The sequence below is a fragment of the Tachyglossus aculeatus genome, chromosome 11 (assembly GCF_015852505.1).
Source record: "Tachyglossus aculeatus isolate mTacAcu1 chromosome 11, mTacAcu1.pri, whole genome shotgun sequence".
Classification (NCBI taxonomy): Eukaryota; Metazoa; Chordata; class Mammalia; order Monotremata; family Tachyglossidae; genus Tachyglossus; species Tachyglossus aculeatus.
Window position 1 is genome coordinate 3207449 of NC_052076.1, and position 14525 is coordinate 3221973.

Sequence of the window (14525 nt, forward strand, 5' to 3'; positions counted from 1 at the left end):
GTCAAAATCCCATCTGCTCAGAGTCAGGCCGGGAGCCAAGGTAGCCAGGGTTGGTGGTTGGGGGGGTCACGCTGTTTGGAGGGAGAACAGATGCTCCAACTTGACATCTCATTGAGGGGAGAGACAGGAGCCTCTTTGGGGCTTTGCCATTCTCTTGGTGAGACAAAGAGAGCGGGGTGGGGGTGGGAGGGAGAGGTATTAGCATATTTACATATTAATATGTGCTGCACAATGAGAGACCTCTTTGGGCTAAACAATAGCCTTGGACAAGTGCCACCCCTCTGCTGCATCCTGGATTGAGAGGAGGGGACGGGGAGAAGGGTTTGGTCCACGGCTCGGCCGCGAGGGGAGAGGACACAAGCCCCCAGTGTCTCCCCTCCAGGCTGCTCCAGGTGTCCCTGTTCACAGTCCATTGCTGGGGGCCGGAGTTGCTCCCGTTTCCCCTTTTGTGGGCATGCCTCTGCCCATGGGAATGCAGCAGCCTTTGCTCGGTAGTCATGGGAACCCTTATTGCCTTGGCAACAGGGCTGCCAGTGAGAAGCCGCGCGGTGCCGGGAGGGAAGGGGCGGAGAGAGTTGGGGGGTGGGGGGGAGGTTGGTGAGGGAAGAAGGAGGATGCCATCCAGCTGATGAGAGAAGGGGCCGAGGAGAGATGGCCAGCTGGTCTCTGGGCTCGCCGGACAGACCCCGCCGAGAGCCCAGGTGAGTTCGGCTCCGGGCGGCCCCGCTGGCCAGCTCCTGCCCCTGGGTGGGTGGGCCACGGGCCGTACCCCGTGGTCGAGGCCTTGCTGCCCCTCGATTTCCAGGCTGGGGAAAGGGATGGGGCTGGAAATACTGGGAGGAGAGAGGCGGAGCTTGGAAGCTTTCGAGGTCTTTGGAACCGACCCTCTGACGACAGGCAAACCTGCATCGCGATGAGTGGGTTGTTTTGGGGGTCAACCTTCAAGGCCGTTTTTGCCACATGACAGGGACCAAAGGAGGGGAAGGGACGGGAATTTCAGGGAGGGGGGCGAGAAAGCAGCCAACAGCCCCCTGGGCCTCTGTTCTCACCGCCGTCCTCCATGTTGGCTTCCGTTTCCCTGGGAGCCAACCGAAGGGCTCCTCTGACCTCTGACCCCTGCTCCTCCACCCTGCCCGGATTGAGGCCACACAGGAGGTGCTCTGGGCCGAGGTCAGGCTGGGGTCAAACCCATCCTCGGTCCGGTTTATGAAATCTATTGACGCAATGCACACTCTGACAGCTCTGCCTGCCGAAATCTCTGCCAGTCCGGTGCTCTGCACACAGTAAGCGCTCAACAAATACGACTGGGTGAAAATGAATGAACGAAGCGGGGAGGCCGCGGCCCAGGCCCCGCGGCGGAGCCCTGCCAACCTCTGACTCTGTGGAGTCTGGTCTCTCTGTCATTCCCGGCCTCTTCCTCCCTCCTTCCCCCTCTTTCTGCCATTCGCTCCCGATCTCTCTTTTCTTCCAGTGGCAAAATTCCGCTGCAGACCTGCCCCTCCCTCTCTCCTTTCGCTGCCTCTACTTCTCCCTCCTTCCCACTGCCCCAGAAACCCTTTGTCTCTCTCCTCCTTGGGTTCTTATCAGTGTCTTGCACCTTCTCCCCCCCAGAGAAGCAGCGTGGCTCAGCGGAAAGAGCCCGGGCTTTGGAGTCGGAGGTCATGGGCTCAAATCCCGGCTCCGCCAATTGTCAGCTGTGTGACCTTGGGCAATCCCTTCACATCTCAGGGCTTCGGTTACCTCATCTGGAAAATGGGGGTGAAGACTGTGAGCCCCCCGTGGGACAACCTGATCACCTTGTAATCTCCCCAGGGTTTAGAACAGTGCTTTGCACATAGTAAGCGCTTAATAAATGCCATCATCATTATTATTATTCGTTTCCCTCTTCCCTCTGCTTGTGCTTTTCCCACTTCAGCTACAACTCTCTCTTTCTCTCTCTGTCCCCTTCTTCCACCGGCCCTGGCCAGAAGATAGGCAGCCTGTTGAGGAGGAAGGCTTTGAAACCCTACAGGCCTTTCATTTTCTCCTCCATTCCTTCTCTCTTTCCCCCGTGTCTCCCTCTCTCCGTCACTTCACTTTTCTGTGCCTCAGCTTCCTCATCTGTAAAAAGCAAACTCAATCTTATGCCCTCCTACCTAGACTGACTAACATATCTATTCTATTCTATTCTATTCTATTCTATTTATTTTATTTTGTTAGTACGTTTGGTTTTGTTCTCTGTCTCCCCCTTTTAGACTGTGAGCCCACTGTTGGGCAGGGACTGTCTCTAGATGTTGCCAATTTGTACTTCCCAAGCGCTTAGTACAGTGCTCTGCACATAGTAAGCGCTCAATAAATACGATTGATGATGATGATGACGACTGAGCCCCAAGCAGACCTGCTAGACTGTGAGCCCGCTGTTGGGTAGGGACCGTCTCTAGATGTTGCCAACTTGGACTTCCCAAGCGCTTAGTCCAGTGCTCTGCACACAGTAAGCGCTCAATAAATACGATTGAATGAATGAATGAATGTCCACTAGATTGTAAGCTCCTGGAGAGCAGGGAGCGTGTCTACCAACTCTCTCAAGCACTTAGTACAATGCTGTGCACAGGGTAAGCACTCAATAATACAACTGACTGATGGACTGATCATTCTCTGGGCCCTCCCCAGTGGGGATGGGGAGACAAGAAGAAGAAGCAGCGTGGCTCAGTGGAAAGAGCCCGGGCTTTGGAGTCAGAGGTCATGGGTTCGAATCCCTGCTCCGCCACATGTCTGCTGTGTGACCTTGGGCAAGTCACTTCACTTCTCTGAGCCTCAGTTCCCTCATCTGCAAAATGGGGATTACGACTGTGAGCCCCACGTGGGACAACCTGATCACCTTGCATCCCCCCCAGCGCTTAGAACAGTGCTTTGCACATAGTAAGCGCTTAACAAATGCCATCATTATTATTATTATAAGAACCTCCTCCTTCCCTCTCTTCCCTCTGACTGACCGATGCCTCGTCCACCTGTCCCACAACTCACACAGCCCACCGTGGTTATTATTAATAAAAATAATAACTGTATCCATTAAGCACTTACAGTGTGCCAGGCACCGTACTAAGCAGTGGGGTGGATCCAAGCAAGCGGGGTTGGATATACTCCCCGTCCCACATGGGGCTCACAGCCTCAGTCCCCATTTTACAGATGAGGTAACTGAGGCACAGTGAAGTGACTTGCCCGAGGTCACGCAGCAGACAAGAGGCGGAGTCAGGATTAGAACCCATGACCTCCTCGTTCCCAGGCCCGTGCTCTATCCACTAAACCATGCTGCTTCTCTACGCTTATTCTACCCCCAGGCCAGACCACCTGCCCACCCCCGGCCTTACCTCCTTCCCCTCCCCACAGCACCTGTATATATGTATATATGCTTGTACATATTTATTACTCTACTTGTACATATTTATTCTATTTATTTTATTTCATTACTATGTTTTGTTTTGTTGTCTGTCTCCCCCTTCTAGACTGTGAGCCCGCTGTTGGGTAGGGACCGTCTCTCTATGTTGCCAACTTGGACTTCCCAAGCTCTTAGTCCGGTGCTCTGCACACAGTAAGCGCTCAATAAATACGATTGAATGAATGAATAAATCTCCTCACCCCCTATCCCAGCTCTACTGCGGCAGGGGGACACACAAGGGCATGACCCACTTTGGCGAGATTTTTTTTTTATGGCATCTGTCAAGCGCTTATTATGGGCCAGGCACTGTCCTAAGCACTGGAGTAGACGCAAGCTAGTCAGGACGGATACAGTCCGTGTCCCACACGGGGCTCACATTTTACAGATGAGGGAACAAAGGCCCAGAGAAGTTAAGCAACTTGCCCAAGGTCACACAGCAGACAAGTGGCAGAGCCAGGATTACAACGCAGGCCCCCTCCAAGGCCAGTGCTCTTTCCATTAGAGCCCACTGCTTCCATGCTGTCACAACTGCCCCATCCCAGATTGGGATGATCATGGCTTTTGGAGTTCTGTCCTCCCACCTGAGAAGGGTAGACCCCCTCAGAGTCTGGCTTTCCTCTGGGGTGGCGGGGGTACCGAGAGCCGGGGCTGCTTAGTACAGTGCTCTGCACACAGTAAGCGCTCAATAAATACGATTGAATGAACGAATGAATGAATGAAAGGTGTGGGGAGATGGGAAGGGGGCCCAACTTCCCCCTCATCAGCATCCGGGCCCCGAATGATGATGATGGCATTTATTAAGCGCTTACTATGTGCAAAGCACCGTTCTAAGCGCTGGGGAGGTTACAAGGTGATCAGGTTGTCCCTCGGGGGTCTCACAGTCTTCATCCCCATTTCACAGATGAGGTAACTGAGGCACAGAGAAGTGTAACCTTCATTTTACCGACTGAAAATGCTGCGGAGCCTCTTTCAGTTTCTTTTTCATAATCTCCAGCGTCCCCGGGGAAGACTGATCGTAACTGCCGGGCCCTGGAACGATCGACGTAAGCGTCTTAAAACGCATCTCTCTGTTCTGCAGACTCACGCAACCTTTAATTTTGTTCTGTCCCGCGCTCCTTGGGAAAGGGCATCTGGTAGGCTCCGGGACCCAGCTGAGCGCCCGAGGATCCCGGTCGTACATCGCCCTCAAACCAGGAACATTTGAGGTGATGTGTTTTGGGACAGAACCTGAAACCTCCCCGACTCTGCCTGGGTGGAGCAAGACGGCAAGCTGGGCTCCATTCATTCATTCATTCACTCAATCGTATTTATTAAGCGCTTACTGTGTGCAGAGCACTGTGCTAAGCGCTTGGGAAGTCCAAGTTGGCAACATCTAGAGACGGTCCCTACCCGACGGTGGGCTCACAGTCTACAAAAGAAGACTGTAAGCTTGTTGTGAGCAGGGACTATATCTGTTTAGTGTTGTGCTGTACTCTCAATCAATCAATCAATCGTATTTATTGAGCGCTTACTGTGTGCAGAGCACTGGACTAAGCGCTTGGGAAGTACAAGTTGGCAACAGTGCTCCCAAGTGCTTAGTACAGTGCTTTCCACACAGCAGGAGCTCAATAAATATGACTGAATGAATGAATGGCAGCAGACCCTACCACACCTCATAGGTACTAATAATAATAATAATAATAATGATGACATTTGTTAAGCGCTTACTATGTGCAAAGCACTGTTCTAAGTGCTGGGGGGGGATACAAGGTGATCAGGTTGTCCCACGTGGGGCTCACAGTCTTCATCCCCATTTTACAGATGAGGGAACTGAGGCTCAGAGAAGTTAAGTAACAATAATAATAATGGTATCTGTTAAGCGCTTACTATGTGCAAAGCACTGTTCTAAGTGCTGGGGAGGTTCCAGGGTGATCAGGTTGTCCCACGGGGGGGCTCACAGTTTTAATCCCCATTTTACAGATGAGGGAACTGAGGCTCAGAGAAGTTAAGTGATTTGCCCAAGGTCACACAGCAGACACATGGCGGAGCTGGGATGAGAAGCAGCGTGGCTCAGTGGAAAGAGCACGGACTTTGGAGTCAGAGGTCATGGGTTCAAATCCAGGCTCCGCCAATTGTCAGCTGTGTGACTTTGGGCAAGTCACTTCACTTCTCTGTGCCTCAGTTCCCTCATCTGTAAAATGGGGATTACGACTGTGAGCCCCATGTCGGACAACCTGATCACCTTGTAACCTCCCCAGCGCTTAAAACAGTGCTTTGCACATAGTAAGCACCTAATAAACGCCATTATTATTATTATTATAACCTCTGACTCCAAAGCCTGGGCTCTTTCCACTGAGCCACGCTGCTTCGCCACTACTACAGGCCGTTCCTTTTGGCCCTCTATTCTGGCTCTCTTTGCCCCTTTTTCTCCCTGTCTTTGTCCACTAAGTTGCAAGCGCCTCGAGAAGTGGGATCACGTTCACTAACTCCATCGCAGTCTCACTACTGCACTCATCCCTCCTGCTATAGCGTAAGCTCGTTACGGGCAGAGAATGTGTCTACCAACTCTATTACACTGTTATATTGTATTCTCCCGAGCGATGAGAACAGTGCTCTTCACATAGTAGATGCTCAATAAATACCATTGATTGATTGACTGATATCTTTAAATGATATACGATCAATTATTTATGTATTCATATTAATGTCTGTCTCTCCCTCTAGACTGTAAGCTCACTATGGGCAGGGAATGTGTCTGCTGATCCTTTCGTCCTGTACTCTTCCAAGCACTTAGAAAAGTGTCCAGCAAATAGAAAGCACTCAATAAATGCCACCGATTGACCGAAGTGGAAAGAGCCCGGGCTTTGGAGTCAGAGGTCACGGGTTCAAATCCCAGCTCCGCCACGTCTGCTGTGTGACCTTGGGCAAGTCACTTCACTTCTCTAGGCCTCAGTTACCTCATCTGTAAAATGGGGATTAAAACTGTGAGCCCCCCCAGGGATAACCTGATCACCTTGTAACGTCCCCGGCAGTTAGAACAGTGTTTTGCACATAGTAAGCGCTTAACAAATACCATTATTACTATTATTACAATGCTCCACACACCGTAAGCACTCAATAATTAAGACCAACTGACTGATTTATTGCTAGATTATTCTCTGGGCCTTCCTTTCTCCTTCTCTTTCTAGCCCCCTCTTTGTTCCTCCCTCTCTCCCTCACCCACTACTCTTCAGCCTTGCTTTCGTCCCGCCTTGAGCCTCTCTCCCCGCCACATCCCAACTGCCATTTTCCTTCTGCTGCCCACTTTCTGTTTGCTGGATTCTTCCAAACCTAGGATGTGGCAGATCCCTGCAGTCTCATCGGGAAGCAGGATGAAGGAGGGCAGGGTTCCTGGGTCTTTGGTCTTCGCCCTCTCGGGGACGGTCCCGGCTGGCATCCCGCTCCGCCGGGGAACCGCTCCCAACCCAGATGGAAGCTCGGAGGCCTAGGGTCCGGAGCCCGATGCCGCCTTAGAGAAACAAGAGCCACAGTCGGATAGATTCAGTGGTTTTTATACCCCACCCGGTCCAGGTAACTCCACAAGCACCAGACAGGAGCTGACTGGTACTCACCCGCTCTGAGACAGTTTTAGGGGCTATAGATAAGAGGCCATCAAATCATTCGATCGTGCTTCCTGAACCCCTACTGAATGGTGGGCGCTGTCCTAAATACATGGCCTAGTAGCTAGAACACAGGCCTGGGCCTCAGAAAGACCTATAATAATAATAATAATAATAATAATGATGGCATTTATTAAGCGCTTACTATGTGCCAAGCACTGTTCTAAGCGCCGGGGTAGATACAAGGTCATCAGGTTGTCCCACGTGGGGCTCACAGTCTTCATCCCCAGTTCTAATCCCGGCTCTGCCACTTAATAATAATAATAATAATGATGGCATTTATTAAGCACTTACTATGTGCAAAGCACTGTTCTAAGCGCTGGGGAGGTTACAAGGTGATGGGGTTGTCCCCCGGGGGGCTCACGGTCTTAATCCCCATTTTACAGATGAGGTAACCGAGGCCCAGAGAAGTGAAGTGGCTTGCCCAAAGTCAATTGGTGGAGCGGGGATTTGAACCCATGACCTCTGACGCCAAAGCCCGGGCTCTTTCCACCGAGCCACGCTGCTTCACTTGCCCGCTGTGTGATCGTGGGCCGGTCACTTCACTTTTCTGGGCCTCAGTTACCTCATCAGTGGAATGGGGATTAAGCCTGCGAGCCCCATGTGGGACAGGGACTGTGTCCAGCCTGATTAGCGTGTATCTACCCCAGCTATTGGAACTATGTCTGGCACATAGTAAGTGCTTAACAAATACCATAATAAAAAAAAATGGGAAAGCATTCCACTGTTGGGTAGGGACTGTCTCTATATGTTGCCAATTTGTACTTCCCAAGCGCTTAGTACAGTGCTCTGCACATAGTAAGCACTCAATAAATACGATTGATGATGATGATGATGATTCAAGAAACCTGTCAGAACTACCCCTCTAATGGTCTCAGGATTGTCTAGTAGCCAGAATTAGGAAGAGTCCCACTCCTGCAAAGGAGACCAGCTGCAAGGGGGCAGGAGAAAGAGGGAAGGGATCTTGGGGAAAACGGCACCCTATACCTTAGCCACCTCAATCAATCACTAGTATTTACTGAATGCTTGTGCATTCCATATGGGGCTCCCAATCTACCTTATTCCCATCTTACAGATGAGGAAACTGAGGGCCAGAGGGGTTAAGTGACTAACCCAAGGTCGCAAAGCAGGCAAGTGCCAGAACTGAGACTAAGATCGGTCTCTTGGCTCCCAGCCCTGTGCTCTTTCCATCAGTCCAGTGCTCTGCACACAGTAAGCGCTCAATAAATACGATTGAATGAACGACTGAATGAATCAGGCCACTCGGCCCCAATCTCGTGGAGAAGTCAATTAGCAAGAGAATGTTCATTCAGCCCAGGATCACTGTGAAAGTCTGTTGGAAAAGAGTGCAGCGATGAATCAGTATCTCTCAACACTTCCCTCTCTGTAAATATCCGCAGAGGGATTGAATTAATCAAGCAATCATTACCAATCGATTAATCACATTTATTGAGCACTTCCTAAGGGCAGAGCTCTGCACTAAGCACTTGGGAGAGTACACTACAACAGAATTAGAGGATAAGTTCCTGTAACTGGCTTACAGTCTAGCGGGGGAGACAGATATTCGTATAAATAAGTAATTTATAATACATAATTTAAAGATATAAGCGTAAGTGCTGTGGGGGTGAGGGTGGGGTGAATATCAAAAGTCCATCAGTCACAGATCCAAATGCATGGACAGCGCAGAAGGGAGAATAACGGGGGAAAGAGAGCTTAATTGGGGAAGGCCTCTTGGAGGAGATGTGACTTTAATAATGTTTTGGAGGTGGGAAGAGGGGTGGTCTGGCATATATGGAGGGGGAGGGAGTTTCAGGGTTGGGGAAGGATTGGGGGAAAGGGGAGATCTGGGCACAGTGAGTAAGCTGGAGTTAGAGGAACGGAGTGTCCGGGCTGGGTTGGGTTGTGGTGAGGTGAGGTAGGATGGGGCGAGCTGATTTGAGTGCTTTAAAGCCGATGGTCAGTAATTTCTGTTTGATGAGGAGGTGGATGGGTAGCCACTGGAGGGTCTTGAAGAGTGGGGAGACAGGCTGAATGTGTTTTAGAAAAGTGCAGCAGACTGAAGTACGGACTGTAGCGGGGAGGTCAGCGAGGAGGCAGGTATAGGAGTCAAGGCGGGATAGGATAAGGGCTTGGTAAGCATGGTAGCAATTTGGATGGAGAGGAAAGGGCGGCTCTTGGCAGTGTCGTGAAGGTAGAACTGAGAGGATTTGGTGACAGATTGAATATGTGGGTGGAATGAGAGAGATGAGTTGAGGACAACGCCAAGGTTACGGGCTAGTGAGATTTTCTTCAGATGAATCGGGAGTTGAGACCTATTCTTTTTCCTTTTTCTTTCTCGATGTGAGCTATTTTTAAAGCGCGCACACACACAGAGAAATCACACGTTACACATGGTTTATTTTCAGCCACATTTAGCCCCAGACAATTTCCCCTCCGAAAGACAATATTTCATTCTTTTAACTTCCTGGAACAGAGGCCAAAATCAATGGATTTTTCAGCCTTCAGAAACTGCCAAACCTCACGAGGCTCCTCATTTTAGCTGCATTTTGTGGCTAGCTGCCTCTGGCTATTTCTCTGGCAGTAGCGGCTGACATTTCCTCCCAGGGTGGCCAGTGACGGCGCTTACGGATACCAGCCACGGAGATGCACGTGGACTGTTACTTCTAACACGCGGTGGTACAGATGGATGTCACACGTACCAGTTTGTGGGAGTCCTCCCTAGCCCAGAGTGTTTCTCCTGGGGTCCCCTCCCACGCCCGGACAACACCTTTCCCCGCAACTTGCTCCAGAGCCTTTGAGTACCCCGACTAAGTCCCCGTGGCCACAGGCATCGCTTCCGAACCACCAAACTCAAGCTACTGAGCTGAGGAGGAGCTGAACAGAAAAACAGCAGGCATAAAGACTTCTGGTGCCATATCTATACCGGACAGGGGACGGACTAGCTGAAAACTGGACTGTCCGGTGTAAAGCCGGACAAATAGCCACTCTATTTTCTCCCCACTAAGGTGATCCAGGAGGAACGGTCATTAGGATCCTGGAATTCCTGCACATACGGTAGTTGTTTCTAACCACGTGCAGGAGGTTTTAACCATTCGACGATTTCCCTGCCAAGGGTAGGAGATCATCATCATCAATCGCATTTATTGAGCGCTTACTATGTGCACAGCACTGTACTAAGTGCTTGGGAAGTACAAATTGGCAACAAATTGGCAACATATCCTCAGAGAGACTGAGGAAGCTTCAGGAAGGAGCACGAGAGGAGGCGGGGAAAGGTTCAGTCATGAGGAGCTGGGGACTGACAGGCAGAGTTGACCTCCTCCTGGACACCCAAAGTTGTTTCTCAGTTGCTAAATGGGAGAGAAAGTTGGATCTCTAATAATAATAATAACCAAGGTATTTGTTGAGCGCATACTATATACCAAGCACTGTATTAAGTGCTGGGGGAGATACAAGATAATCAGGCCAGACACAGTCCCTGTCCCATTTGGGGCTCACAGTCTAAGGAGAAGCAGCGGGGCTCAGTGGAAAGAGCCCGGGCTTTGGAGTCAGAGGTCAGGGGTTCAAATCCCAGCTCCATCAATTGTCAGCTGTGTGACTTTGGGCAAGTCACTTCACTTCTCTGTGCCTCAGTGACCTCATCTGTAAAATGGGGATGAAGACTGTGAGCCCCCCGTGGGACAACCTGATCACCCTGTAACCTCCCCAGCGCTTCGAACAGTGCTTTGCACATAGTGAGTGCTTAATAAATGCCATTATTATTATTATTATTAAGTAGGACGGGGAACGATTTAATCCCCATTTGACAGCTGAGGAAACCGAGGCCCAGAGAAGTTCAGCGCCTTGCCCCCTCTCATGCTCCTTCCTGAAGCTTCCTCAGTCTCTCTCCATCTCCTACCCTTGGCAGGGAAAGCGTCGAATGGTTAAAACCTCCTGCACGTGGTTAGAAACAACTACCGTATGTGCGGGAATTCCAGGTTCCTAATGACCATTCCTCCTGGATCACCTTAATGGGGAGAAAATAGAGTGGCCATTTGTCCGGCTTTTCACTGGACAGTCCAGTTTTCAGGGTCCCAGGTTGCCCAGTTTGCCCAGTGTCACACAGCAGGCAAGTGGCAGGATCGGGATTAGAATTCTGACCCCCAGGTCTGTGTTCTTTCCACTAGGCCACTCTCATTCACTCATTCAATCGTATTTATTGAGCGCTTACAGTGTGCAGAGCACTGTACTAAGCGCTTGGGAAGTCCAAGTCGGCAACATATAGGGACGGTCCCTACCCAACAGTGGGCTCACAGTCTAGGAGGGGGAGACAGAGAACAAAACATATTAACAGAATAAAATAAATAGAATAAATATGTACAAATAAAATAAATAGAGTAATAAATCCGTAGAAACATATATACAGGTGTTGTGGGGAGGGGAAGGAGGTAAGGCGGGGGGGATGAGGAAGGGGAGAGGAAGGAGGGGGCTCAGTCTGGGAAGGCCACTTAGCTTCTCATGACTGAGCTCTCGCCAACCCTCTGCCTCACTGCTCCCAGCCCAGCTTGGGCATCTCTCTCTGATTACTGTCAACCCTGGGCGGGACTTCTCCCACATCATCATCATCATCATCATCAATCGTATTTATTGAGCGCTTACTATGTGCAGAGCACTGTACTAAGCGCTTGGGAAGTACAAATTGGCAACATATAGAGACAGTCCCTACCCAACAGTGGGCTCACACTTTCCACCTGCCCTGCTTCTCCCTACCCCGTGGTCTGTCAATATTTACAATAATTATAATACTAACTGTGTGTTTGTTAAACGCTTACTATGTAATACTAATAATAATGATGGCATTTGTTAAGCGCTTACTATGTGCAAAGCACTGTCCTAAGCGCTGGGGGGGGGGATACAAGGTGACCAGGTTGTCCCATGTGGGGCTCACAGTCATCACCCCCATTTTACAGATGAGGTAACTGAGGCTCCGAGAAGTTAAGTGACTTGCCCAAGGTCACGCAGCAGACATGTGGCGGAGCCGGGATTCGAACCCATGACCTCTGACTCCAAAGCCCGGGCTCTTAACACTGAGCCACGCTGTACCAGGCACTGGACTAAGCACTGGTATGCATACAAGTAAATTGGGTTGGACACAGTCCCTGTCCCACATGGGGCTCACAGTCTCAATCCCCATTTAACAGATGAGGGAACTGAGGCAAGGGAAGTGACTCGCCTAAGGTCACACAGCAGACAAGTGGCAGAGCTGGGGTTGAAACCCAGGTCCTTCTGACTCTCAGGACCGTGCTCTATCCACTAGACCATGCTGCTTCTTGAGCGCTTACTGTGTGCAGAGCACTGTACTAAGCGCTTGGGAGATTGATTGATTCCCATGTTCTCCCCCTAGTTTGAAACTCCCTCCTCCTCCATATAGGCCAGACCACCACTCTCTCCATCTTCATAGCATTATTAAGGTCACACTCTCTCCATTAAGCCCTCTTTCCTTAGCTCGCTCTCCCTTTTGCCTAGTCTGTGTACTTAGATCTGTGACCTTTGAACATTTAATATTAATTCCACCCCTGACCCCACTGCCCTTATATACATAGCTTTAAATTATATATAAATTACTTATTCATATTAATGTCTGTCTCCCTCTCTAGACTGTAAGCTCATTATGGGCAGGGAACGTGTCTGCTTTTAGACTGTGAGCCCACTGTTGGGTAGGGACTGTCTCTATATGTTGCCAACATGTACTTCCCAAGCACTTAGTACAGTGCTCTGTACACAGTAAGCGCTCAATAAATACGATTGATTGATTGATTGAGAGTACAATATGGCAGAGTTGGTAGGCACCTTCCCTGCCCACAGTGAGCTTGCTGTCTAGAGGTCATCTCTCATTGCTTTAGGCAGTCGGCAGCCCCCTCCAAATCCCCAGATCCCACGTGCCCCATAAACAGCATCTCAAAGCAATGACGTCAGCCCATTTTCAGCATCTCACTCTGCCGTTTTGGATCGGGAAGGAGGCTTGCTGTCCTTGCAGGGGCTGGCTGGGCTCCTCATCAGGCCCTCTCACTCTAAAGGATGTAACTGCCGAGACCCAGAACATTTGTGGGGAGGAGAAAGAGTCTTTCCTGCCCCAGAATGTACAGGATAAATCCCAATTCTAAGACTTGGGAGGGAGAGTGAAGGAATGTCGGTTCTCCGCTCCTGCTTCCTAGGCTAGGGAAAGCTGTGATCAGCAGGAAAAAGTTGCGATTGTTAGAAGCAGTTTCGGCGCCTATCTCCTCCCGCCCCACCAAACCTGCATTGGAAACACTAGGGTTTTGTTCTGTTTTGGGGTTTAATGGTACTTTTTAGTTGCTTACTATGCTCAGGCATACTAAGCACTGAGATAGAAACAAGGCAGTAAGGTTGGACAGAGTCTCTTTCCCACACAGGGCTCCCAGTCTTAATCCCCATTCTACAGATGAGGTAACAGAGGCACAGAAATGTGAAGTGGCTTGCCCAAGGTCACACAGCAGACAAGCGGTGGAGCGGGGGTTAGAACCCAGGCCCGGGCTCTTTAGTTTTTCCTGGGCTTTTCCTTCTATAAATCCACAAACCCAATTCAATTAAATCTCGAGGCTTCTTTGGGAATTAGATTCAGGGAGTGCATGGAGAAGCAGTCAGGGTGGGAATGAGGGGAAGGCTGACCCTTTTCTTTAGGGGCTTTGGTTTCTGGATCGCCCATCCACTCCTGCTTCTTCCTCAGTCTGCTTTCCTGAATCCCTCCCCAACCTCTTCAGTGTGGCTTCTGTCCTCTCTTGTCCTTTTTCCCTTCATTCTTCATTCTCTCTTCTGCTCTTACCCGGACCTTCCTAATTCCCCTCTTCCAACAGTTGGCTTCGTTACCCTGTCTCTACCCCTTCCCTACCTCTGAAAACCACAAGTACTGGCCAATCACTTAACTTCTCTGTGCCTCAGTTACCCCAACTGTAAAAGAAGGATTAAGACTGTGAACCCCATGTGGGACATGACTAACTTATATCCTCCCCAGTGCTTAGTACAGTGGCTGACACATAGTAAGCACTTAACAAATACCATTTAAAAAAATACTGGATCCCTCGCCTTCACTCCTCACCACCCTCCTCCTTTAAAATAATAATAATAATAATAATAATGGCATTCATTAAGCACTTACTATGTGCAAAGCATGTTCTAAGTGCTGGGGAGGTTACAAGGTGATCAGGTTGTTCCACAGGGGGCTCACAGTCTTCACCCCCATTTTACAGATGAGGGAACTGAGGCCCAGAGAAGTGAAGTGACTTGCCCAAAGTTACAAAGCTGACAATTGGCGGAGCTGAGATTTGAACCCATGACCTCTGTCTCCAAAGCCCGGGCTCTTTCCACTGAGCACGACTCTCAAGCAAGATTGCTGGAGATGGGGAGAAAAAGAGACTTTAAAAAGGAGTAAAAGGAAACATTTTCCCTTGTAAAAAAAATCGGGCTTGTATCTGGAC

General features: G+C 50.0%; 1 protein-coding gene across 1 annotated transcript in view; it reads left to right on the forward strand.

Annotated features, from left to right (window-relative positions):
- The first annotated feature begins 599 nt into the window (after positions 1-599).
- Positions 600-14525, forward strand: part of FEZ1 (fasciculation and elongation protein zeta 1) — a 56728-nt gene continuing 42802 nt past the window's right edge. The window contains exon 1 of the mRNA XM_038754765.1: positions 600-701. Coding sequence (XP_038610693.1) covers positions 629-701 — 73 coding nt within the window. The 5' untranslated portion in view covers positions 600-628. The remainder of the gene's footprint in view (positions 702-14525) is intronic.